The following is a 23,537-nucleotide window of genomic DNA, read 5'->3' on the forward strand; positions in this document are numbered from 1 at the left end:
CTTGTCCTGGTGAAGCCCCCTGAAAAGACCACAGAACTTAATTTATGACAGACAATTAATCTGAAGGACCCAAAAAAGAAAAAAACACTCCAGCACGGGCGACGGAGCATGACGGCGCCGGCGAAAACACCCCTTACCCGATTCGTCTCCAAGCCAACACTCTGGCCCCGTCGCCCAGCATTTATCTGCCTCCATACGCTTCCTCGAAAAACTCATTAATCTCTAATGGCTTAATTTCGTGTTCCCAGTATGGCTTGCGTATGTTCTCATTAATGACTTTTCAATCTTGCGGTGTGGAGCAGAGGCGAGATTAGAAAATGTCTTTTTTTGTTTTATTTCATAAAGTCTCTCCGTCTAAAGAGAGTTTGTACCGCATGCGAGGTTTCTTACACGTAATGATGATGTTGCGGAAAGGAAGATAATCAGTGTCGCTTAGTCACCTTGTATGAAAAACATAATGAAAAATTGAAGAAATAGGATCATATTATAAATATTGCATATAATAGGACATTTTTACCTGACACACAGTTATAGTCTTGTCCTCAACTGTTGTTGGGAATATGGATCCTAACTGTCCTGTTTGGCATGTTTTCTTTTTTTATTCCTGTACTCTACATTTCATTTCATTCTGTCCAATTCAGAATTTCAGTTGTCAAAACAACCCGGAGCCACAAAAATGAAAGAAAATGCGTATACTTGAATGGATCTCAGATGGCAGGTGCACAATGGCTTTGAGGCCTATTAGCGAGGGAATCGCTGCGAGAGAAAACGCAGACGGCACGACGTGGGCGACACTAGGAGGGAGGTGAAGAAAAACCTAAGTGACATATCATTTTCCCGGCTCTTTAGGAGTAACTTTGTGTCATTCAGAGAATAAGAAAAAACATGGCGCTCTGTTCTTAAGCTCAAAGCGCCTTGTGTGTTCTCGGCAGTCACCTTTAACAATAGGATTAGTGCCAAGCTGGATAGTGGGGGGGGAAAAAAGGCAGAGGAGCGGAGGATGAAAAAAAAAAAAAACGGGCCAGGGATCGCTGCTATCACTGATGGAGCCTGAGCCCTCGGGGTGCTCTTCTCTCTCTTTTTGATTTGTTTTCTTGTCATCCAGTCTGTAGCCAGTGGGCTGCGATATGTTTGCTCCGCACTGGCTCAGGCCTTTTATCTGCCGACTGAGAGACAGAAGTAAGAGGAATAGCTCGGTGACCATGCACTGAACCTGCTTTGTCCAAAGTGGCTCCGACAACAGATCCGCTTTGGTTGCTACAAATCTGATGTTCCTGAGCCTTTGTGCCGATGATGGGAGTTTTTCCTCTCACACATGCAGTGGTTTGTGTTTGTGTCCCTTTGAAAGCATTTGAATTTTGTCACATTTCTGTGTGTCTTTTGGGGATTTTTGCAGTAAATCAACACATTCAAAAACCACTGAAGGAAACGACATGAAAACTTTTGAATGCAACTTCCTACTAAAGGAACTTTTAGCAATTGTGCGATTTTCCAGCACTTTCTCCCACAAGTGCTGGAATCGCTCGCTTGCTTTGGTTGTATTTACCCAGAATTCCCTGCACTACAGTCCATTTCCTGGTCTCCAGTCTGCTTGACATCCAGATATCCATTCTAATCCCTCCAGAGTTCAAATCAACCAAACTGAGGCCTGGAGCTTTAGGCGGACCAGAGTTTGTTCTTTTGGATCTGCATCAACACACATTTACACCTTCATAAAAGAACCAGACTTTCTACACAAACAAACTAGAGGCTGATTAAAGCAGACTAAACAGGGCTGGTGTGAATGCATCCTAAATTACACACAGAGGTGGATTTATTTAGGGGTATCCGAGTTAATAACTTTCACTTTTATTTGCAGAAAAACACGTCTCTAGTTTATGTTTGCCTCTCACAGAGATAATTGTGGTTGCAATGTGATAAAATCTTAAGTTAAATGAGGACAAACACTTTTGTGAGCACTTCATACCCACTTCTTGTCCTTACTGTGGCTTTCTTTTGCAAATAACGTCAGAGTAAAATACCTCTCTCACTCACCCTGATCGCATTTTTTAAGTGCAAGGACAGGCATGCAATCTCAATCGATTGGAAAATAAATTACCCGCGACACCCTGAGCAGAGAGCCGAAGATGAACTGTAACTGCGGCTCAATCTTCGCACAAACGTACGCAACTTTGAAGAAAAAGAACTCGGCTCCGCATCAGAAAGTGTTTGTCTGTTTGGAAACTTTATGCATTTGTCTCAGTTTTTGACTTTCTCTTGTAAGAAACATTTGGTGAGACAGCTTAAAGGTTTGTGATTGGCAGGGGGCCCTCTGCCTCATTTCTCCACTTGTGCGCTTCTCTGCAAACCATCCAAGCGTTTAAACACACATCAGCTTAGCAGGCGCTTGTTCTGCCCTTTGCAGGTGCTCACTGTCAGTTCAGGAGGAGGTAAAGTAAATAAAAGTCCACATGACAACAGAGCTCAGACCATCTGCAGCCGGCACTCTGCAGACTGAAGCCTTACTGTTCGTCCCTAGCTACACGCATGATGACATAGCGCGTCATCATCAAGTGGAGTGCATGATTAGAAAACAAAAGCAGCAGGGAAGTGTCGCGAGCTATTAAAATCCCACAACGCATGCACGTCACGTCTACCTGCAGCATTTTGAATGATTTCCTATAGTTGATAAAATACAATCAGTCTTGATTGAATGTTGTTTTCTTGTTTGGTAATTAGGAGTGTGTTTATCGGCTCGCAAGGCTTAACGATGATGCAAAGAGGAGGCCCTGAAGCAGCACAAAAAAAAAAAAACTACCCAGACAACATCTCAGAAAACTTCAAACAAGTGAGCACATGCATGAACGTCTGAGAAAACAGGATCAATTCTGGAAGACATGAATGAACTAGGTAATGTAAAATATGATGCTGCAAGAGGAAGAAAGAGTACCCTGATTCAGACTGGATACTTTCACATTTCTCTAAGCTCGTCACATCAGATGTGTGCAGTACACATCTGCACAGTGTCTGAGCAGCAGGCATGCTAGTTGTAGCTTTATAACTGTATTTTAAAACAGCGTTACATTGATGAAAGTGATTAGTGTTGAACTATTAATGCTGCTTTAGTTTTCACACATGGCTGTTTGACTTGACTAAAAATATTTCCAACAGCCAAATTTCATCAGTTGAGTTCTCTCAGCCAGCTGACAACCAGTGCACAGCACCAGAACTGCTGTTGAGTGGTACAACATACAGTATGATGATTATTAACCACACAAAACCTGAAAGTTTACTTGAACCTGTACCTGAAACACAGAGTTAACTTTAAAATTCCCCTGAAAAACTTAAGTTGGGCATTTTTTTATTTCATATAGAAATAAAAGGATAATAGATTAAAACATATAGATAAAATCAAACTTGACCAAAAGTCATTGATTTTCAAACAAAAAGTTAAAATTCAGAAAAGAAGAAAGAAAACTTGTGAACTCCTGGTAAACGACAAACATCTACAACTTTCTTCATTATAGTTCTCTCCTTAAAGGAGAAAGCAGACGGCTTTGAAGTAAGAACAGCTCTCTGAAACGATGCGGAAGCTTTTCAGACGAGTTCAAACAGATTGACCACATTTCTAAAGAGAACCAGAAGGTGCTCTGCCACCTTACTGCCTTAAGTGGAGGAGTTAAAGTCTTGTTCGTAATAGAGGGCAGGACAGGCCGAGTTTCACTTAATAGCGGGTCAGATTCCAAAGTCTCCCATTTCTAATGCAGAGTTTCGCTCTGCTCTAAGGGGGTTCATCATCATTTGAAGTGCACGTCTTGAAACGGTCATTTTAGGTGGTGATTTGGCTTTGGCTGCAAAGTTAATCCAAGCTAATGCGGTGCTTTGTCTGATGGTCCATGTTAAAGCTATTCCTCCTAAATGTAGCTTATGTTGTTGAACTGCCTCACCTGGCAATAAAAGCATTTTCACTTTCTGTTTCTTTATTCGATTCTGCCTGAATGTGTGCATGTGTTTAGTGTGCAAGTCTTATTTCTAAGTTCTGTCATGCACACGGATATTGATCCCAGGATGAAAAATTAACCGCTGTGCGCCGCTTGCATTCGGACGTCACATTTTCTGATTGCCTATATTTGAAAAATGGCCCAAACAAAGCAGCTGCAGGGGTCTATGTTTCATTCATGTTTTAGTTAGCTGGATTTTCAGCTGAGCAGAACGAGGGGAGCGCCGGCCACATCAACGCCTCCCAGCATACAGATGAGGATCTGTCTGGTCGGAGCGGGAGCTCTGTGATTCTCTCTTAATGAGGCTCAGCAAAGCCCAAGTCCAAGCAGGTTAACCTGGCCTTGTTGACCTTTACACCTCATAAGCATCAGTCACTGCGGCCTGACAGACTGCAAAGAGCAGACCGACGCTCCAGACCGCTCTGTCCAGAGGCTTCATTTGAGGATAACCCAGATTCCACTGGATTTTACAGTTTTCATGCCCCTTAAGTTGTTTTCTTGCTTTTTTTTTCTGCAAATGAAACCCTGAAAACTGTGGTGTGAATGTTTTTCCATCTTCCCTGGGTCAGTACTTTGTAAAAGCATCTTTCATTTTAGTTACATTGCCAGCTTATATCAGGAACTGTGGTACCTAATCAAGCTTTAAAAACACTGAGAGAGGTTACTTTATCTGTTTGTTATGGTTTCCTGTTTTTATTGTAACTTGTTTGTGTTATATGGGTGACACCTGTATTATAGTCTGTGCTTTCCTTTGTGGGACGTTTCTTGTTCTTATACCTGCCTTAGGACAACCAATAAAAATTAGCTGCTGAACTAACTCTTACATATTGACATTGCTGCTTACGGCTGGCATGTTGATTAATGTGCATTGCTCTAATTTAAATAAATACATACATTAAAGAATAGAGTATGTCTTTACCAGCTTTGATTCAGGTGAAAGGATGCATCTAAATGTTTCAGGATTGTAGCTAACCCACGTCTTTGTATGTTTTGATATAAATCAGTCCTCAACCAACATTAGCCTAGCCGTTAGCCGCAGTCAAGAGTTTTTATCTTGCAGTTCTCTCTCTGTTTCGCAAATGAATCAAATAGAAATGTATTGAAGCAAGCCTCTCAGTTCTGGTGCAATGCCTTCCGTTCTCACCTCAGCATCTACGATTCGCTCAGACGCAGTCCGCACAGACTCGGGCGTCGACTGCTGGAGGGCGCGCTGCTGCAACGAGACGAAATAACTAAATACAATGAAATGACTGACAGCAGAAATGTGCATTCCTGACTGATGTCCTTTTCTCTTGGTCTGTATTGAAAATAAAACATTTCAATAATAAAACCTGCCTCCCGATGCCTCTGTTATTCCTTCCTGATGCGCCTCCCACAGCTGGTAATTAAAAGCGGTGAAAATCGAGCCTCTACCCATCATGACAAACCTGAAACAGCTGTGAACTGATGATATCATCCAAGTTTATTTCTTGTAGAGCGTTTCCTCTGTGAATAGGCTGAGAAGAAGCAACACCAGGTCTGAAGTGGATTAGTTTGAACAGCAAGTGAGTCTGCTTAGTTTTTCTGTCAGTCAACTTCCTTCATTTCCTCCCTCTGCTTAGAAATGTCTGAATAAAAAATGTTCACATCTTAAGACATGTGAATCCTATGTTGTCCTTTTATTTATGTAAATCATCACAGAAACCTGCAAAGCTTTAGTGTTAGCCTGTGTTTAATCTGCCAGTCATTGATAATCATACTTTATTCATTCCAAGAACAGAGATGTATACAGTTCTAAACTGTAATCAGTAATTAAAGAATCCCTCTATTATCATTTGTTTTATTAATATTTTTCTTCATAAAAAAAATATTCCACCAGACATCTTTAAAAACAAAAACACAGACACTTTTCCAACTCTGGGATTTATGGTGAAATCAACAAGCGGGAATGAAGGTCTGAAGGGTTATGTAGTTGAACGTATTAGTCTAGACAGCCTCATTCATTGATTCTTTATCTGACTGATGTTTGTGCAAGTTGTAGTCCATGACCCCAGTGATGGTGCTGATACTCTGATCCTTACTGGGCTCTGTATTGATAAATCTTTTGCACTGTCTACGGTTGTGCGAAAGCAACCGTTTATTGGATTTTGCACGTTGCCATGTCTCATCCTAATGCTGCCGTTTTTAAGTAAACGATTTTGTCTTTGGTTTTCTAGTTGAACCCAATTGCAGGAAGACCAGAAAAACAAAAGATTTAATAATAAAAACTAGATAAAAGACATCAGACCAGGAAAGTCTAAATGTACAGAGAAAATAAAACGACTAAGATGCAAAACAATTCATGCATATTACGTCCAAATTACAACGAGCAGCACAGACAAGTGAACAGCTGCTGACGGGAGAGAGCAGACACGAACAAACAGAGTTACTGAAGTCACAGTAATGGTGGAAAAGAAGCTACGTTTGTTTGTGCTTCCCACATTTCACTTAAATGGAGCAAATCGGTTCTCAAGGCAGAGACGATGCTTCCACATTGATCCCAAATTCGGCTTAATTACGCCAGGTTCAGCTGCAGAGTTTTAGCTCCAAGGCTCACTTTTAAAAGTAGATTGTTTTTTTGTTTTTTTTGTCTTTTTCTCAAATCTGTGACTGTAATGGTGCTGATAAAATAAACTTATCAAGATGAAACACATCAGTAAGCAGTTTTCCACCCCTGTTTTAAATTGGGATAAAAATATTCTTAAAACTTTAAGCTAAAGTGCAAAAAAAGAGAGGCATTTTTGAAATAAGGGAACCAACTGAAAAAGCTTCATATTGTTTCAACTGAAAACTTCTCCAAGTTATTAAACAGGAAAAAAATAAAACCCAGGTCTTAAGTTATTAAACTTAATTCAGATTTAACATAAAACTTGCAAGAATAATCTGTTGATCCTTTGATATAAAATCCATACAAATGTGTTTTATTATCTGTTATTATTCAAATGAAACATAGACAAAGAGAAAAGTTAATTTTTTTATGCAAATAGTAGCTACCATCAACTTCTGAGCTAATTTAACAACTGTTGCAGCCGGACAAAAACAAAGTAATTCAGATTGCAATAGATTTAGGTTATAAAATTGACCAGTCTCCCATTTTATCTCCCCTGTTTATTTCAAAATAAGATGCTTCTTAAGTTTAGTACATGCAAAACTCACAGCTGGAGCGCCACGCTGCAGCACTGCTACTGCAGAGCTGAGGTGAAAAGCACAACCAAACACTCGATAAGTCCTGACCCATGTCTGCAGTGTGGCGTCGTAGAGCGGGAAACGCCAACGCATCGATTCCATTTGGTCGCTCATCATGCCTTACTGTTTCATCAAAATGAATACAGACACAAATATCTCCTTCTAAATGGATCGATGGACAATTACAGACCCTGCTGTGGTTTAAGCGCCTCTCCCTGGATGATGAGTCCACTCCTTGCTGCAGGAGTCATAGATTGTGTGTATTATAGACTAAACTAAAGCTACGATATCAATGCAGCTGCAGGTCATGTTTGTTTCATTTAAAAAGATGCAACGTAAACTTGCTGTGGTGGTATTTTTAGAAAGTAGACGTAATGCAGAACAGAGAAGCCTCCTTCAACTAGATGTGACATTCATTAGGCTTCGGCCGCCATGCTGTTAATCTTTGAAGAGAAGAGAGGGGGGAAAAAAAAGAGGGACCTCAAAGACTTTCAATTGTTCCACCTCGCCCACGATAAACCTGTGATTTTTCAAGCCGAGCACTCAGGAAAGCCTCAGGAAAGCCTCATTATGCATTTTCTATCATCAAATGCTCTCAGTCAGGGCTTCTGTTAAAGAGTTGCTGTTTCTCTTTGTCTTGGAAGAAACCGCAAAAAAACCCCCCGTCTTATCAGCTTCTCCGCTTGCTGTACGATCCACGACTTCCGAAACCATTTTTTTTCCTCCGCTGCTTTCATAAGCGTATTAAAAGATGTCAAGACATGAAAATCATTAGCCCTTGTTGTCTGACATTTAAATGCAGCCAGTTCTGTGAGTCAGCCAAGGACAGAGTCTTCTTCTTGTCGAAATGTCAGACTAATAAGGCACAAAGAGCCACTGTAATCCAATTTAGTGCTCATCTTTAAGCAAAGGATGCAATCAATACATTCAGGACGTTCGTATCGCAGCAACATGTCCAAACTTCTTGCCTTGTGTCTTCAAATGGCGTATTTGTTGGTTGCTGGGGAAAACATTTCTTTATTTATTTCACAGCTGTTTAGAAATGGAGCATACAGGGTTATTGTCCATCCTTTGTTGCCATAGTTGAAGTTTTATCATTTTAATTATCGTCCTGTCTCATGGTTTAATAGCAGGTCATGGTTTACAAATGAAAAGTACCGAGACCCTCTGATCAACCTAAAAACAAAGTTCAAAATGCTTCCGCAATTCCAATACTTATTCTATAGGAAGTAATGTTTTATCTAAATATATTAGTGCGCGTTTGTGATGCTGCACTTCAAAAAGGAATTTATTTTAAACAGCAATAAATATGGAGACTGTTGTTTCCATTTAAGAAAACGAAAGGCATGTAGCATATTATGAATAAATATGGGTGAAACGTCGTGTAGTTCTTTCTAAAAAAAAGCTGATTTTTTTCTGTTTCTTTTAAGTTCTTAGTGTAATAAAATATGATTTTGGCTGCAAACAAAAAGTCGTGAAATGTGAGTAGGTGGGATCTGATGTCAGATGAGATGTGGGTGGTGGAGCTGCGGTGGCCTTGATGGCAGGTCAGTGAGTCGGTATCACTTCTCTGCCAGATTCGTCTTGTACAGCAATAAGGATCTTTACAGGGCTGCTGACTGCCCAGATTACAGGATTACTTCTGTCGTGGCCTGTTTGACACCTTTAAGTCAGGGGGAAAGCGCCAATCCCATTTCTGGCAATGGAGATTTACATTATCCAAATCCTCCTTGCGGCTCAGATAAGATACATAAATATAATCTCATAGACGTGACGCTGGCGGAAATCCTTCTGATGCGTGTCGCTCCAGGAATGATGATTATTCCTGAAGTCTCCTCAGAAACGTCATGTCAGGCAATGCCCACCAGAACAGATTCATCTCTGGAGAGCTCTCCGTCCTTTCGTGACCATTAGGTCACTTATTGACACAGTGATGTGCATCACATGCTCTCCAGTATGTTGCCACGTGCTTTTACTTCTCCCCATCGGGATCACATCCTGACATGCGAGCATATGCTCACTCAACGCGGTCAGTCGACAGAGATAATCCATATCTTATAATTTACATCGCACGGGGCCATGTGGATGATGGGAATCCATCCCATGAATGATCCTATAATCATGTGACAGAGCACCTTTGGGTATGTTGCTTGGAAAGGAACTGATTTCTGTGGAAATCAACAAGCTTGCGAGTTTAATGTGGATGGATATTTGTGTCATTTAGACTCATATTACAGCCATACCAAGAGAAAAAGTGAAAAACTTGCAGCACATGAAAAGAATTTAAAATCAACAGAGTGACAGAAAGTGGGAGATTTAAGCACTAGGAAGTGTGATGACTGAACAAGGAGCAGGTGGTTGATTAGAAATGGGCTGCAGCTGGGAGGGAAGGCAGGTAACTGAAGTTCAGCTGAGGAGATGAAGGGAATGAATGATAGAAACACAGAGGAAATCGGGGATGTCAGGATGTTGGGTCGCTTTGATTTTATGACTGATTTGTCGCATCAGTGTTGCCAAGTCTACCCCGATCTGAGCCTAATGATCCTCATAAACCCATATAACCAGCGTGATTTTCATGTGTCCAGCGCTGCCTTGTTTGGTTCTGAATATATTCAAGTCAAAAGTCAACAGAGATAACATAAAATACTGAGAACAGACACTTTCTCGACTATCGCTCCGATATTCTTTGAAATATACCACCAGAAAAAAAATAAATAACAAAAATGTGGGTCATCCTCATCAACAGATTCATCCGGCTAAAACATAATTGTCATCACTTTGCTTTGCTGAGTTGGAGTTAAGAAGGAAGCCAGGAGGGGAAATGGGTGAGCAAAGAGGCGCAGGGAGCAGCTGTGTTGTGGTGCGCTGCTCTGTCCCTGATAGGCTGGGCTTATTGGATTGATGTCACTCCTGAACATTTCAGTGGGCTGGCCTATTGTGTGCAGGTGTTTGTGTTTGTTAGCGGTGTGGGCACGACTTAGCCAAGGTTTTCCTGCGAAATCTGGAGGGCTTGGCGACCTTCCAGAGACTCAAGGAGCCTTCTGAGCCCCCCACAGGTTTCCAGCAGCCTCTCCAAAAAGATCAAATTTACCTCCAAATCAGTACACATTTGTGTTTGTGGAAATGTCAGGGTACTTCTGCGTGTGTGTGTGTATCGACGTGTGTACGTTCACTTGTGGGTGTGTGTGAGCAACATGCAAAGTGTGTCTTTTCAGGCTCCCACATGCCTCCGAATAGATGCTGAAAATAGCTTGGAGGAAAAAAGGCCTAAACTCTCATACTTCATCACGCATGCCTGGCAGCAGCGTGAGTACGTGAGGCTTAACTAAGGGGGGACATCAACGTGCCCAAACATTTAAAAAAAAACATTACCTGGTCTTCAAGATGGCCGCGCAAGCTTTTTTAAAATTGTGCATTTAATCCAATTTGCAGCGGGAACTCAATTAAAGTGTGAAAGCAGAGACAAAATGAAAGCCTCCTCTGATGAAATGGATGTGCAGTGAAGAGGTTCGCCGCTCATGAGTCATGATGTGAAGAGCATGTAAATGACTTGGGTCTGTCGCATTTTAATCTGAAAGGATCAAATATATACAAAAAAATAAATAAATTCCCTTCTTTCTTCTCTTACAGTTGTGACTAAAATCTGAGATTAGTCTTATGAAGTCTTCTCCACGCTCCGCTCTGACTCAGCTGATGCCTGCTGGCTGTAACTGTTTGCACTGCAGCGTTTCAGTGTTTGGTGAAATGTTAATATCTAACACATACAGTATTTGTGAATCTAATTTCCTAAAGCTGCACTGTTTGGGAATAACTTGTGGCGCTGTGTGAGATATTGATTATTACAGAAAGCAATGTTTTTGACTCTTTTAATGAATGCTTAATAAAATGTAATAAGAAGTGTTCATTTGTGAGATTTCTGGCTAGGTGAAAAAAGTTTAAATATTGAATATAAAAACTGCTTTAGAAAATATTTTACCTCAGCAGAATAAGCCAGTTTGTTCCTGCACCCATAAACAGTTTAAATGAATGTTGATCCTACATTTATTCCCGATTTATTTATTTCACATATTATCCATTTATTATATTGCGGCACTTTTGGACCTCCGTAAGTCCCACTGCTAGCAGCCCATCTGTAGCAGCGACGTCACACACTCAGGCTGCAACAAGCACTGATCCTCACACAAAGCTGCTCATACGGGGCTGGGAAAACCTGACTTGGCTAGTGAGCGAAGCGACAGCCTCTTCCTCCTCCTTCTCCTGCTCCTCATCCTCCTCACTGCTTCTGTCCTTTCAGGAAACACAGAGGCTGAAAAGGCGCCTAAGCCCCTCCGAGAAGGGTTTTGTGGAAGATTGTTAATGGATGCTAATTGGTAAATTTAGATTTATTCACATGTCATCCAAGACATTTATTAATGTAAGCACAGAAACGCGAGGCAGGCGAAAACAATAAGGCAATAGCCCAGGGTGGTATGAAACTCTTCCTATATTTCTTTTCCTTACCTTCCTTAGCTCTGCTTTATTTATTCTGCCTGACATATAACGCTTTCATCTAGACGCACCTGGTGTTAACCAATCAGTAGCTGTGCTGTCGAATGTGAGCAGATGGTATAAACAGGAAACAGTTAGCTTAGAGCGGATAAAAATAATCTGGAGAAAACTTTCAATCAAAACATATTCTTAGAAAAAACTAGATGTAATTGAATGAGTATGTTTTTAAGTTGGCTGGAGTTGATTATGTTGCTATAAAGTAAATAATATTTAGTTAGAGAAACAAGGTTACCTGGTGCCCCCAAGAGGCCACTGAAGGAATTACAAAAGCTGATTTATTTTATTTATTTATTAAAATGAGAGGAAATCTAAATGTGCAGGACTGAGATACCATGTTGACACAAATCTAAAAGATTAAAGTGTTTTGACTTTGAAAATTTGCCTTTTTTTTAGCTGAAATGAGGAGATTAGCAGCTCACTTGCTGTGGACCTTGAGGCGGAGAGGCAGGTCTCACACAGGTTGTCCGTCTTGTTTGTTTTCCTGCCTGTCCTCATTAGACGCAGAGAGATTGACACGGCCATCCCCTACGCTCACAGCCCGGCTCACCCACTCCCCACAACTGAGACGGACCTCTGCGGCTCGGCGTAGGCAATAATGAATCACTATTAGCGCAGGTCAAACCAGCTGACAACCAATTTACTGGGTAGAAGAAGTTTGACCTCCGGATAAATGTGAGGGTTTAAGAGCTTCATCCTGAGGTGATGCAGATGCTTTTTTAAAGCAAGTTCAGATAAGAGGTGAAGATTGCATCTCTCCATATTTACCTTCACCTCGAGCTATTAAGAAGCCCTCAGCATAAATCCTTCAAATAACTTCAGCAACATAATCTTCTCTTTCTCACTGTTTGTTGCTTTTGCCACTAGTGAGAACATTCTGACACCTAGTGGTGTTAAATGCTTACAACAGTTTGTACAACTAATTAGTCGTACTCCTTGAATCTTTTTTCTTTTGACCACAAACAAAAGAGGAAAAATGTCATAGATCAAAACAAAGTGGTGACGAAAGCCGAATGTTATTTACATCTAGACTGAAACTTCTTCCTATCGTTTCTTGCAAGACGGCTGAATCAGATCGGATGCATATTGTCTGTAAATGATCACTTTCAATGCAGTTTATTGATTAAAAGTAAGTCTGGACTTTGACTAGGTCATTTAAATCCAGTCTAAAGTTTTAACAGGTTTCTTTCCAGGACACACATCAGAGAAAATCTCATGTTGTACTTGACATATGGCTCATAAATATAACTATAAGCTTATTTTACTACATGTAATAAAGGATTTGGTAAAGTTTTCAGTCATCTGCATGCGATAATGCAAATAGGCTTGTAAAGACATCGCAGTGTGCTTGTCGCATCCAAATCGTATACAGTCTACCAATAAAGTTACCAGTTTTATAGTGGCCAGCTGAAGTTAAGCTCAGTCTGTCTCAAAAGCAAAAAATAAATAAAAAATCATACTTGGAGGGAGAACAGGAAGCAGAACATCTGCTGCAAAAATCAAACTCTCCTGTACGGTGACAAACAAGCCATCTGTGCTGCTTGTTTCAAGTCCAAAAACCACATATTTCCCATCATCGCCAACTGAACCAACAGAGCATAGTTAGCAGAACTTCTGATGAGCTGAACGTGAGGCAGAGTTTTACTTTGAGGCAAAGAGAGCTCCATCAGAGACAAGTTTAAGGGAAAAGGTAGGTTATAAATCTAATCAGACAATCATGGTCTGCACATTTGGATCTAAATTTCACATAAAAAATAGCAACAAAACACCAAAATTTGCTATCTATTCATTGCTATGCTTTGTGGTTCTTGTGGTTTCAAATCACCACTTATTTTTTGATGGATTACAGTAAATAATTAACTTTGTCATCCAGTAGGTTTCTATTGCTCTGGACATGCTGAATCAAACATAAAGTGAGAAATGAAGCATCTGAACTGCAAAAAAAAATTCAGTATCACGACTGTTTAAATCACATCGAGCCTGAATAAATTATTTACACCTCAGATTTATCCTGCTACTCATTCTGCCAGACCGCTGTCGAACCTCTAAAACTCAAAGCCGGCTCTTATATTTCGGCAAATGTTGGCACATATTCGCTGTCAGACCGCTCACTGTAGCTCAAGTGATTGTGGGGCTTACCTGGTGAGGAGTGAGCGGCGCTAATCAGACGCCTGAGAGGGGAAACGGGAACGCAGCACAGCAGGTTCATCAGGCCTCAACTCAGTGACGGTGGCAATCAGACGGAGTTCCTCCTGCCGTCACTGATGGATGGGGGAAGTTAAACTGGACTCCTACCTGAGAAAATGAAAAATAAAGACAAACACATTCAGCTCGGAGATTTATCAGGCTTTAATAACTACACAAAGCTATTTGGTACCAATTTATAACAGGATGTTTCTTCTAAGCACTAAACCAGTAATCGCTGAAGTTGTAAAGACTATCGACCATTAAAATGGAGCTAGAGAGTATTATTTGGAGGATGAGGGAGACAGAAGTGAAAAGGGACTAAAGCCTTCCCAGTGACATGAGAAGACAGTTATAGCTACAATATTCATTAACATATTATTAATAATAAGAGAAAAGTAAACATTTTTACTCAAATTTTACAAGTTTCTTCAGAGAGTCACGAGATGGTGTTGGTTGGCTGTAGGTGGGAAGAATACCAGTCAGTGTTACAGCAAGTCTGAAAAAGCTTCTGACTGAAGACACTGTTGTTGCGTGACGATGCTCATTTTATGAAGAATCATTCTTCGTAAAGTCAGAGGAAGTTACGACGTTACGTTCAGAAGATACTTCTGCTCTCTCCATACCTGTAGAAAGCTTCACCGGAATCTATTAACGACTTTTTTGTTTTAATGTCTCGACAGTTTATTCAGTAACAAAATCATGAATTATTTATCATGCATTATTTATAAGGAGAGTCTGATTGTAAAGTGGTAGCAGTTACTTATGCTCCATTGTTGCAGTAATGATATCAGCAGGGAAAGACACAGAGTACATGCACAGTCTAAAATGTTTGGATTTTTGCTGTTTTTTACTCTTCATGCCTACATGTCTTTCCTGCTAGCAGTTTTCCTTCAAAAGTCTAAAACAAATATTAACAGGCTGGTATCAGAATGTCATGGCAGAATGATCTAGTCTAGAATAAGGTAAAAATCTTGCAGTGTTTCAGGAAACCTGAAATTTGTGGTCGTCTGATAAGCAAAGTGAGAATGTAAAAGCCTTCTTTCAGCCAGCTGACAAACAGTGTGTAGAGTTGGGGGGAATTCCTGTGAATTAAACTCACTTTTCCTGGCATCTCATTAAAATGAGTTTAGAAACAGCATGACAAAAAGCTGAAACGTTTCCTGTATCTCTTCATCCCAGTAACCAATCCATGCCTGGCACGCAGTTCGTTTTCCGTCTCCCTGACAACTCTGTGACCGACTGACGAGTTGCGTCCAGAGGTCGCCGCCCTTTTACCGGGTGACAGCTGGAGTTAGACTTCAACCTTCCCATGACCATCAGGGGGACAAAGCAGGTGGGAAAACAGCCGTGTGACTTAAGCTCACGCTGAATCTCCCCTCTTTACGGCACGATTTGATTGCTAAAAGCTGAGAACGTTCTGCTTGTCACCGCCTACATATTTTCCATGTTTAAAATTTCAGACTATTTTTTAAAATGCACACAATATTTTACATTTCAGGTAACTGTTTTTTGAATTTTTGTTTTAAACAAGAAACTTGGAAAACCAAGAGGCTGAAAGGTTAAAAGCAAAGATGGAAACAAGATTGGAGAAATCAAATAAAAAGGAAGGACATGGACATACATTAAATTCCATATTTTCCAAGATTATGCGAAAACCCTGAGGTAGTGAATGTAAGATCAGCTTCTAGGTGCTTCATTTTTTCCTGCTGAGGCTGAATAGAATGAGAGAAGGCAGTAAAGGGTTAAACTGGCTCCTCTCTCTATCTGACTCCACCTTCTGGGGTGACTCAGCACAACAGGAAGCAGGAAGTGTTTACAGTCAGACTCGTACTTCTGTCAGTTTTTCTTCTTTTTGATTTGCTTTTGCCTGTTTGTGAATCTTCATTTGCTCTGTAAGGGCTTCTGCCTCTGACGTAGCTTCACCTCTCCTCCCTGCAGACAGCTCACAGTCTGCAGCTGCTGCCTCTGGCTCTCCTGTGTCTGATCACTTTGCCCCACTTTCACTTTCAGGGTAAACAAGGAGTGAAGAGTCAGAATGGCAGGCAGGCTGTCTCTGCCCGAGGAGGACCTGACCTGTCCCATATGCTGCGCCATCTTCAGGGACCCGGTGGTCCTCAAGTGCACCCACAGCTTCTGTGCTCCCTGCCTGCAACAGTACTGGACCGGAAGGGGGCGAAGACGGGACTGCCCGCTGTGCAGAACCCAGAGCCTGGACGACCCCGTGCCCAGTCTGACCCTGAAGAACCTGTGTGAGTCGTGTGTGCAGGAGGAGAGCCTCCCTGTGGAGGAGCCGGGAGGGGAGCTGTACTGCGATCCAGGAGAGATGTGTCCTGCCCACAACGAGAAGCTCAAGCTGTATTGCTTGTTGGACAAAGAGCCCATCTGTGTGGTTTGCCACACCTCAAGAAAACACAAGCAGCACGACTGCTGTCCCATCAGCGAAGCAGTTCTGGATGTGAAGGTAAATCCTGGCTTTAGGTTCTACTGCAAACATGTTCCCTCCTAATGTTATAAGGTCTTATGCATTAGAAGCTTCAATTTTAATTATTCATGCAGGAGAAAATGAAGTCGGCTATTAGCTCGCTGCAGGAGAGGAGGGAAGCATTTGACAAAATGAAGAAAAACTGCGAGGATGCAGTCACACACATTCAGGTGCAGTACCTTGTCTTCCCAGCCGAAGATATTCTCTCAGCATGATGCTGCCACCACCATGTTTCACCCTACAGATGGTGTGTTTATGACACATTCTTAGTTTTCCTCCATGTAAAGTTTTGCATATATCCATTACCAATGGGTTTCTTTAAACAACCACTTCTTGCAACTCGTCCTCAGCAGTCAGATTTCTACTCAGTAGGTGACTTTTGATAAAAAACAAAAAAAGTTTGTACTGGCGACAGGCTAACTGGATTTGAACAGATATTTCAGATTTTTTTGAAAAGCAAAAAATCCAAATCTATATAGAAGCCCAAATTACTGTGAAGCTTGTGGTTGTAGTGTGAAAATGTAAAAAAAACTTTTTAAAGTACTTGTGCCGCTGTAGTGAAAGAATATTTTCCTTCAGGCTCAGGCTCGATTCGTGGAAAGACGGACTCACGAGGAGTTTGAAAAACTCCACAACTTCCTTCGTGTGGAGGAGGAATCCCGGATGGAGACGCTGCGGAGGGAGGAGGAGCAGAAGACGGGACAGATGAGGCAGATGATGGAGGAAATCGAGAGAAGCATATCGTCCATGTCTGAAACTATCAGAGGTTTGGAGGAGGAGATGGCTCTGGAGGACCTGTCTGTCCTTCATGTAAGCTAGTTTACCATAACAACAGGTGTGCAGGCATGCATGCACATTGCTTTCAAATCCTAAATGACTTCTTTTTTTTTTTTCAGAAATGCAAAAGTACACTTGCAAGGTAAAAAGAAACATTTTCTGTTTAAATGTTTTCCATTCTGTTATTGCACTTCATTCGCATAAAAAAAACCCTAATTCTACCTTTTGCAGGGCAAACGTTCCAGTAGCAGAGTCAGTCATGGCTCCAGCTGCACTAATAGACGTGGCCAAATACGTCGGCTCTTTAACATTCCAGGTGTGGGAGAAGATGCATAAAATCGCCAAATACAGTGAGTCTATTCAGATGTGTTAAAACATTCTGACACTCTTGGAAAAGCAGCTACCTTTGGATATATTCCTGATGGGGGACTGTTTTACCTGAACTCTGCCATGTTCTCGTCAGCTCCAGTCACTCTGGATCCCAACACGGCGGCCCCATGGCTTGTCCTGTCAGATGACCTCACCACAGTCCACGACAGCGATGAGAAGCAGAGGCTGCCCAACAATCCGGAGAGGTTCGACCCTGACACGGCCGTTCTGGGCCGGGACGGCCTGACCTCGGGGAAGCACGCCTGGGAGGTGAACGTGGGAGAGAACACGGCGTGGGTCGTCGGCGTGGCGAAGCAGTCCATCAGAAGGAAGGAGAAAGTGTCTTCGGTCCTGAACAACGGCTACCTGTGTGTGTACTTTTACCACAAGATGTACTTTGCCGGTACTTCTCCTTTGACTCGGCTGAGTCTGAAAAGAAATCCGCAGAGGATCAGAGTGCAGCTGGATTGTGAAAAGGGCAAAGTGTCGTTCTATGACCCGCATAACAACACGCATATCTACACCTTCAAACACACCATCACTGAGGCGGTGTTCCCCTACCTCTGGGTAGGCTGTCAGAAGTGCCCTTTGACGGTTGAACCAGTGGATGTTTTCCTGAAACTTGCTGATTTTTGTTAAGATTTCAACTTAGGTGACAGTTTCTTTAACTCTAACTTTTGTTGATCTGAACTCTCTGACCTTCAGTTTAATGTTTTCAGGGTAAATTTACTCAAAAAACTAATTTCGTAACAGAGTTTTTTTTTTTTTTAAATGATGATTTGGATTTCTCTTTCTAACGATGGTGATTGTGTATATTCATGTGCAAATAAATAACCTGAAAGATTGCAGTTCACGTATGTATGACTGAAATGTAATTATGCTACTGTTAGTCATATGGGCTGCATAATCATGTTTGGGTTTGTGTTAATGCCAATCGAACTTTATTTACAAATGCTAATCATATATTTATCAATAAAATTCTTAAAATAATATTTTATTTGATGTTGTATTTACTTTTTAATGGAAAACTGAACAAAGTTAGTAAATATTATGAAGAAGGTTGGAATTTTTTTACTTTATAATAACTAACACTAAAATAAAATGCAAGTCATTTACCTACTCTGTGTCCAAATTTAATAATAAATAGAATTTTAAATATTTTTTTATTTTATTTTTTATATAATAAAAATAATCACATTTAAAATAAAAATGGGCCTTTTAAAAAACATGTATCCCAGGCAGTGACCTAAATTATATGGCAGTCATGCAATCTGTCAGTAGGAGGCGCTGTTTCTTATATAAATATAAAAATCTCCGCTGTACAAGCTGAGGTTTTAAGAGTCTATAATATTAAATTACTTTTTGCCGTCAATTTTGTGTTTTTATTATGATTTCAACTCTAAAAACCACACTCAAAATGAATTTAAATGTCTTCCCAACAGTTTGATAACACAAAAAAGAAAAACAACGTGTACTTCCATGTTTTACTTTACAATTTGAAACAAAAACAAACCCACTACTTGTTATTTTGTTGTTGTTTTTCATTAGACGTACTGAAAAATTAAATTACCAGAACGCTCTGAAAGTAATTTCCATTTTTCCTCCTTTAAAAAGAGGGCGGATTTCTTTAATTGGCTGTCAAATTAATACACATAGTGGGAAAAACCCCTGCACATTTCAGGTAACAACTACACTATAATTTATTGACAATTATGTCTTTAAATATTTAAACATTGCATGAGCATTAGTTTCGTATTATTTTGTAGACTTGTTTATTTTACGTCTTTTTTTGTAATAAAGTTTCTCCATACCCGCCTGATTAGAATAAAGGTCGTCGTCATTAACCTTCTGGAAACTTACCTTCACTTTTCAACAATAAAAACTTCGGTCTTGAAATCTTGTTTTCTCTTTACAGAGACAGTTGACTCCTCAATATTTCATCCACGATAAGATACTAACGGTAGGTTAATTAATTATTACCGCGTTTGTATTTTATTTAGCTAGCTCCAGTAACAAAGCTCGTGCTACATTGTAGCTATTAGCTTAATTGGAAATTAGTTCAGCTAATACATTTATTTTGCTGATGCTACCTTTGTATGTTTTCAAGAGCTAACTCGAAGTCATTCACTGCAAACAAGATAAAATGTCTTTTATGTTTATCCAAGAGCTCTTCCTAAATTATTCTTCTCATCTTTTAACTATTTCTGCTGTTTATTCCAATGTGTCCAAAATTATTTTCTCCAATGTCAAATAGGAAGTCAAAGATGTCTGATGTTTCAAGTGGGAGAAGAAAAAAAAGAAAGTTGGCACCCAAAGCCCCAAAGGGCCCATCTGACAGTCCCAAAGCCATATTGCTCAATTCATCCCTTCTCCTCTTGGAAGTGCCTGCTGATACCAACACCAGCTTCCCGGTGTGGGACGCCCTGAGATCCCTGAAAGTCGGCGTCACCTGGACGGTCAAACCTTACGGCATCAGTATCAACTTAACACCTCTTCCTGTGAAGCAGGGGGACATCACCGCTTCCTGTGAGAGAGAAAACTCATCCAGTGTGGCAGAAACCTCCAGCCTTCAGCTGCAGATCCAGAACACCTCCTGTGTGCTGCTGACTGTCTCCCACAGCTGCCTGCCAACGCCGCCCCACACAAATCAATCAAACCAGAGTCTCGTCAACCCGATTTCAGTGTCACTGCCTCTCCTCATCACTCATTCTCCACAGGGATATCAGCCTGGCACCATTGCAACCATAAAGCCCCCACATGCTATCCAACCACCTACAAGCGTTTCCGGTGACCGAGATGTTGAACCCAAGAGACCTGATCTCTTATCGTTTCACACAAAGGTCTCCCCTGACGTCCGCATCTGCGACAACTTCCTTCTGGGTGCATGTGATGCAGGGAAAAGGTGTAAGATGCACCACACACCTTACCCATTCCACTGGCAGCTGTGGTCGATAAAGACCCACCAATGGATCGACCTCTCACCTCGCGCTCAGGTCTTACTGGAGAGGAGCTACTGTTGTGCTGAACAGAGCGACGTTACCCTCATAGACAAGTGAGTTTTAGTTCAACTACCAATAATTAAGACATCAATTTATGGATTCTAATGAATGTAATTGCTTTTAGGCAAACATGCCAGGTCCTGGACTTTGAAACAATGGAGCTGGACGATCTCTCAGAGTATGATGCAGTCAGGCGACTTACTAACTCAGAGAGCGTAGAAACAAACCCTCACTTTCCAAGCAAGAGCAAAATCTACTGGTGTGAGGGCATGAACTTCAAAGAGTACAGCGCGGTAACTTTATTTGTTTTATTAATTCTCCTTTGGTTTAAGTTTGCAGGGAAACAGGGTTGAGCGGTCATTCATTTACCTCTGGAGTCGAAACTTGGAGCTGGGAATGACTTTTATTTTACAAGTTATGTGTAACTTGTAAAATATGCATGTATTTATCACAGTTTACTGTAGTTGAAGTGACGATTTGTGGATTGATCAATATTAGGAACCCACTTTGGAAGGTGAAATCCTCATTAAAGGAGCTACAGCATAAGGTTAGAAGGACACTAACCACTCAAGTTACAAGATGGGTTTCCTGAAGATTGTGACATTAATTTCCATTCAGTATTTGTCTTTAAAGTCAGTTTTTCAAGATTTTGAATGCAATTTTATTCACTTTCAGAGGGATATAAATTTGAAAGTCCTCAACAAGAAAATGAAAAGAAACATACTTTAAAAAAATTGCACCAGGAGCAGTTATATCCTGAAAACCCTGAGGGATGTCATGTTGTAATCCAACTGCTGCTGAAAGCCCTGATATGATTGGACCCTCTTACCCTTAAAGCATAGCATCGGGTTTTTCTGCTGTAGATTTTCACCACTGACCTGCTCCGGTTTTGACTTACAGCTTTCAACTTGCAGCTTAATTTCCCCGTCGCTGTGTGATTTACTGAACTCCAAGTACGCTCATGTTCATCCCTTTCTAGGATTTGTCTGCCCTTCTCCTGAAAAAGATGAGTGAAAAGGAGCTAAAATGTTCCTTCAGCATCGGTAAGCAGAAGTACGAGGTGGACTTCACCAGTATGACCCAGACCAGAATCAGCACCGGCTTCCAAAGACAAATTTGTTGCAGACCTGCCTACCGCTCACCAGAGTCCATGTATCCTCACCTAAAGTTTGTATTCTGGATCTTTCCCTTTCCGTCTGTTGCATCTTTGTTAGACATATTTATATTTTCTAAATGTCTTCTTGCTTTTAGGACTGGAATCCCGTCCGACTTTACTAATTGTGAGCCCAACGCTGCTGCGGCTAACTTCAGCGTAGATCCTCTGCAGGAGTTCAGCTCCTGGTACCCTCCGGTCTGGCTTCCGGGCTCAGAGGAGGATTACCTCCTGGTTGATATTCCGGCCAGAACTCAGGCATCCCGGAGCATCAAAAGATTCTTCCACAAAAACCTGCCAGAGACCAAGGTCGACATCATCAGCATCCAGCAGATCCAGAACCTGCTGCACTGGGACAAGTACCAAAGGTTGTGGCCTTATTATTTAAAGAATTGCAACACAAAAACTCAATTAATATTTAAATTAAAAAATTACAAACCTGCGTTGTCGTCACAGGCAGAAAACACACATGCAGAAACACCACAGCGAAGCCGAGGGACCTCTGGAGAGACATCTCTTCCACGGGACCACAAAGGTCGCCTCAGAGAGCATCTGCCTCCACGGCTTTGACCCCCGGGTGGCCGGCCTCAACGGACACTCTCACGGGTTCGGCTCGTACTTTGCTACCAACGCGCTCATGTCCCACGAGTACACAGAAGCAAACGAGTCCAATGAGGTTGGTTGCATGTTTCTGGCCAAAGTCCTGGTGGGAAGAGTTTGCTTAGGGAAACACAACTACCGGCGACCGCCCAGCGCCAAGGTCAGTCTCTACGATGCCTGCGTCGACAACAAGCCAAACCCTCAGATGTTTATAGTGTTTGACAGCTGCCAGTGCTACCCATACTACCTGATCAAGTACAAAAAGTTATCTCAAGAGATTAATATTCACGACTGATGAGAATTAAATCAGAAATAGTCTGTCAGAAAGTGTTCATGATAATATGCAGCATTTAGGAATGTTAGAAAATGTTCTGGTTAACGTAAAGTACACAGTTCTGCAATGAAGTTTTCACCAAAAAGCATCTGTAGAAACCGTTGATTTGTTTTTACAAGTTCTTTATTTTATCTTCTTTAAAAGACCGTACATCAGTGGAAATAAGCACTTTTGAGTTCCCTTTTCATTTTCCCCAGAATCAAATTGAAACGTTTATGAAAATAGTTTTCAGTCAATAAAATTCTTTTTCACACATAATTAAATATAAAAAACAGGAGTTGAGCAAATGTAATATTTGTACTGGTTCTAATAAAAGCGTATATCTGACTGCGTTTGTCAAATATTTCAGACTGGGAAGTGTTTCACTAAACTCACTTTGCAGGAACAGAGAAACATGATTTGTAAATTTTTATGGGAATCTAAATTCTTCAACGGTTTATTGCACAATCTGCCATTTAGAGTTCAGACAAAAGTGATTTTTTGAAACATTTGTAACAAACTGTGTAGCACATGAGGAGTGTAACAGGTGGAGAGCTCCAGTGGGCCATTTGAGACATTATTTCAGGAGAGGATAATAAAACATAAACCTAACATTTTTTTAAAACAAAGAATTAAAGGTTTGAACTTCTTATTAAGTCTTCTCTGATCCACAGTTAAAACTGTAAATATATGCTCAAATATAACTGCACACCCCAATGATATTAGCTAAATTAGTCTTGGCTAATTAGCAGCTTAAAGTAAATGTAAAATTCTGCTGAGCAGAGCGGTCGCATATGAAGTACAGATGTATGAATATATTTGAGCCCGTATGTGTAGTGTTTCAATAACGTTTGTGGATTTATGTGAAATTCTTACTTCTGCACGTCTTATAGAAGAAAAAGAAAGAAAAATGAGGCACCTACACATG

At 40.9% G+C, this 23,537-nt stretch overlaps 3 protein-coding genes across 5 annotated transcripts in view; 2 read left to right on the forward strand and 1 right to left on the reverse strand.

Moving 5' to 3' along the window:
• The window catches only part of ptn (pleiotrophin), a 53,609-nt gene extending 48,456 nt beyond the window's left edge, over nt 1-5,153 (reverse strand). The window contains exon 1 of the mRNA XM_081604290.1: nt 5,125-5,153. Within this exon, the coding sequence (XP_081460416.1) occupies nt 5,125-5,132 (8 nt within the window). The 5' untranslated portion in view covers nt 5,133-5,153. The remainder of the gene's footprint in view (nt 1-5,124) is intronic.
• Nucleotides 5,154-15,684: 10,531 nt separating this feature from the next.
• Nucleotides 15,685-18,536, forward strand: trim35-14 (tripartite motif containing 35-14). 3 transcript variants are annotated; one of them, XM_008400399.3, is made up of 7 exons: nt 15,685-15,808; nt 15,927-16,377; nt 16,473-16,568; nt 16,978-17,208; nt 17,295-17,317; nt 17,407-17,525; nt 17,639-18,536. In XM_008400399.3, the coding sequence occupies exons 2-7, from the start codon at nt 15,952-15,954 to the stop codon at nt 18,181-18,183; spliced, it is 1,440 nt and encodes a 479-aa protein (XP_008398621.2). In that variant the 5' UTR covers nt 15,685-15,808; nt 15,927-15,951; the 3' UTR covers nt 18,184-18,536. The 3 variants fall into 3 exon arrangements, with proteins under 3 accessions (XP_008398621.2, XP_008398619.2, XP_081460336.1); XM_081604210.1 differs by having other exon boundaries at nt 15,714-15,751; XM_008400397.3 differs by having other exon boundaries at nt 15,694-16,377.
• A 1,038-nt stretch (nt 18,537-19,574) lies between these two features.
• On the forward strand, nt 19,575-22,819 carry LOC103459299 (protein mono-ADP-ribosyltransferase TIPARP-like). The gene is made up of 4 exons (XM_081603897.1): nt 19,575-20,596; nt 20,668-20,836; nt 21,523-22,064; nt 22,153-22,819. The coding sequence occupies exons 1-4, from the start codon at nt 19,764-19,766 to the stop codon at nt 22,589-22,591; spliced, it is 1,983 nt and encodes a 660-aa protein (XP_081460023.1). The 5' UTR covers nt 19,575-19,763; the 3' UTR covers nt 22,592-22,819.
• Nucleotides 22,820-23,537: the final 718 nt, after the last annotated feature.

This window comes from Poecilia reticulata, chromosome 23 (assembly GCF_904066995.2).
Source record: "Poecilia reticulata chromosome 23, P_reticulata-male-v2, whole genome shotgun sequence".
Taxonomy (NCBI): Eukaryota; Metazoa; Chordata; class Actinopteri; order Cyprinodontiformes; family Poeciliidae; genus Poecilia; species Poecilia reticulata.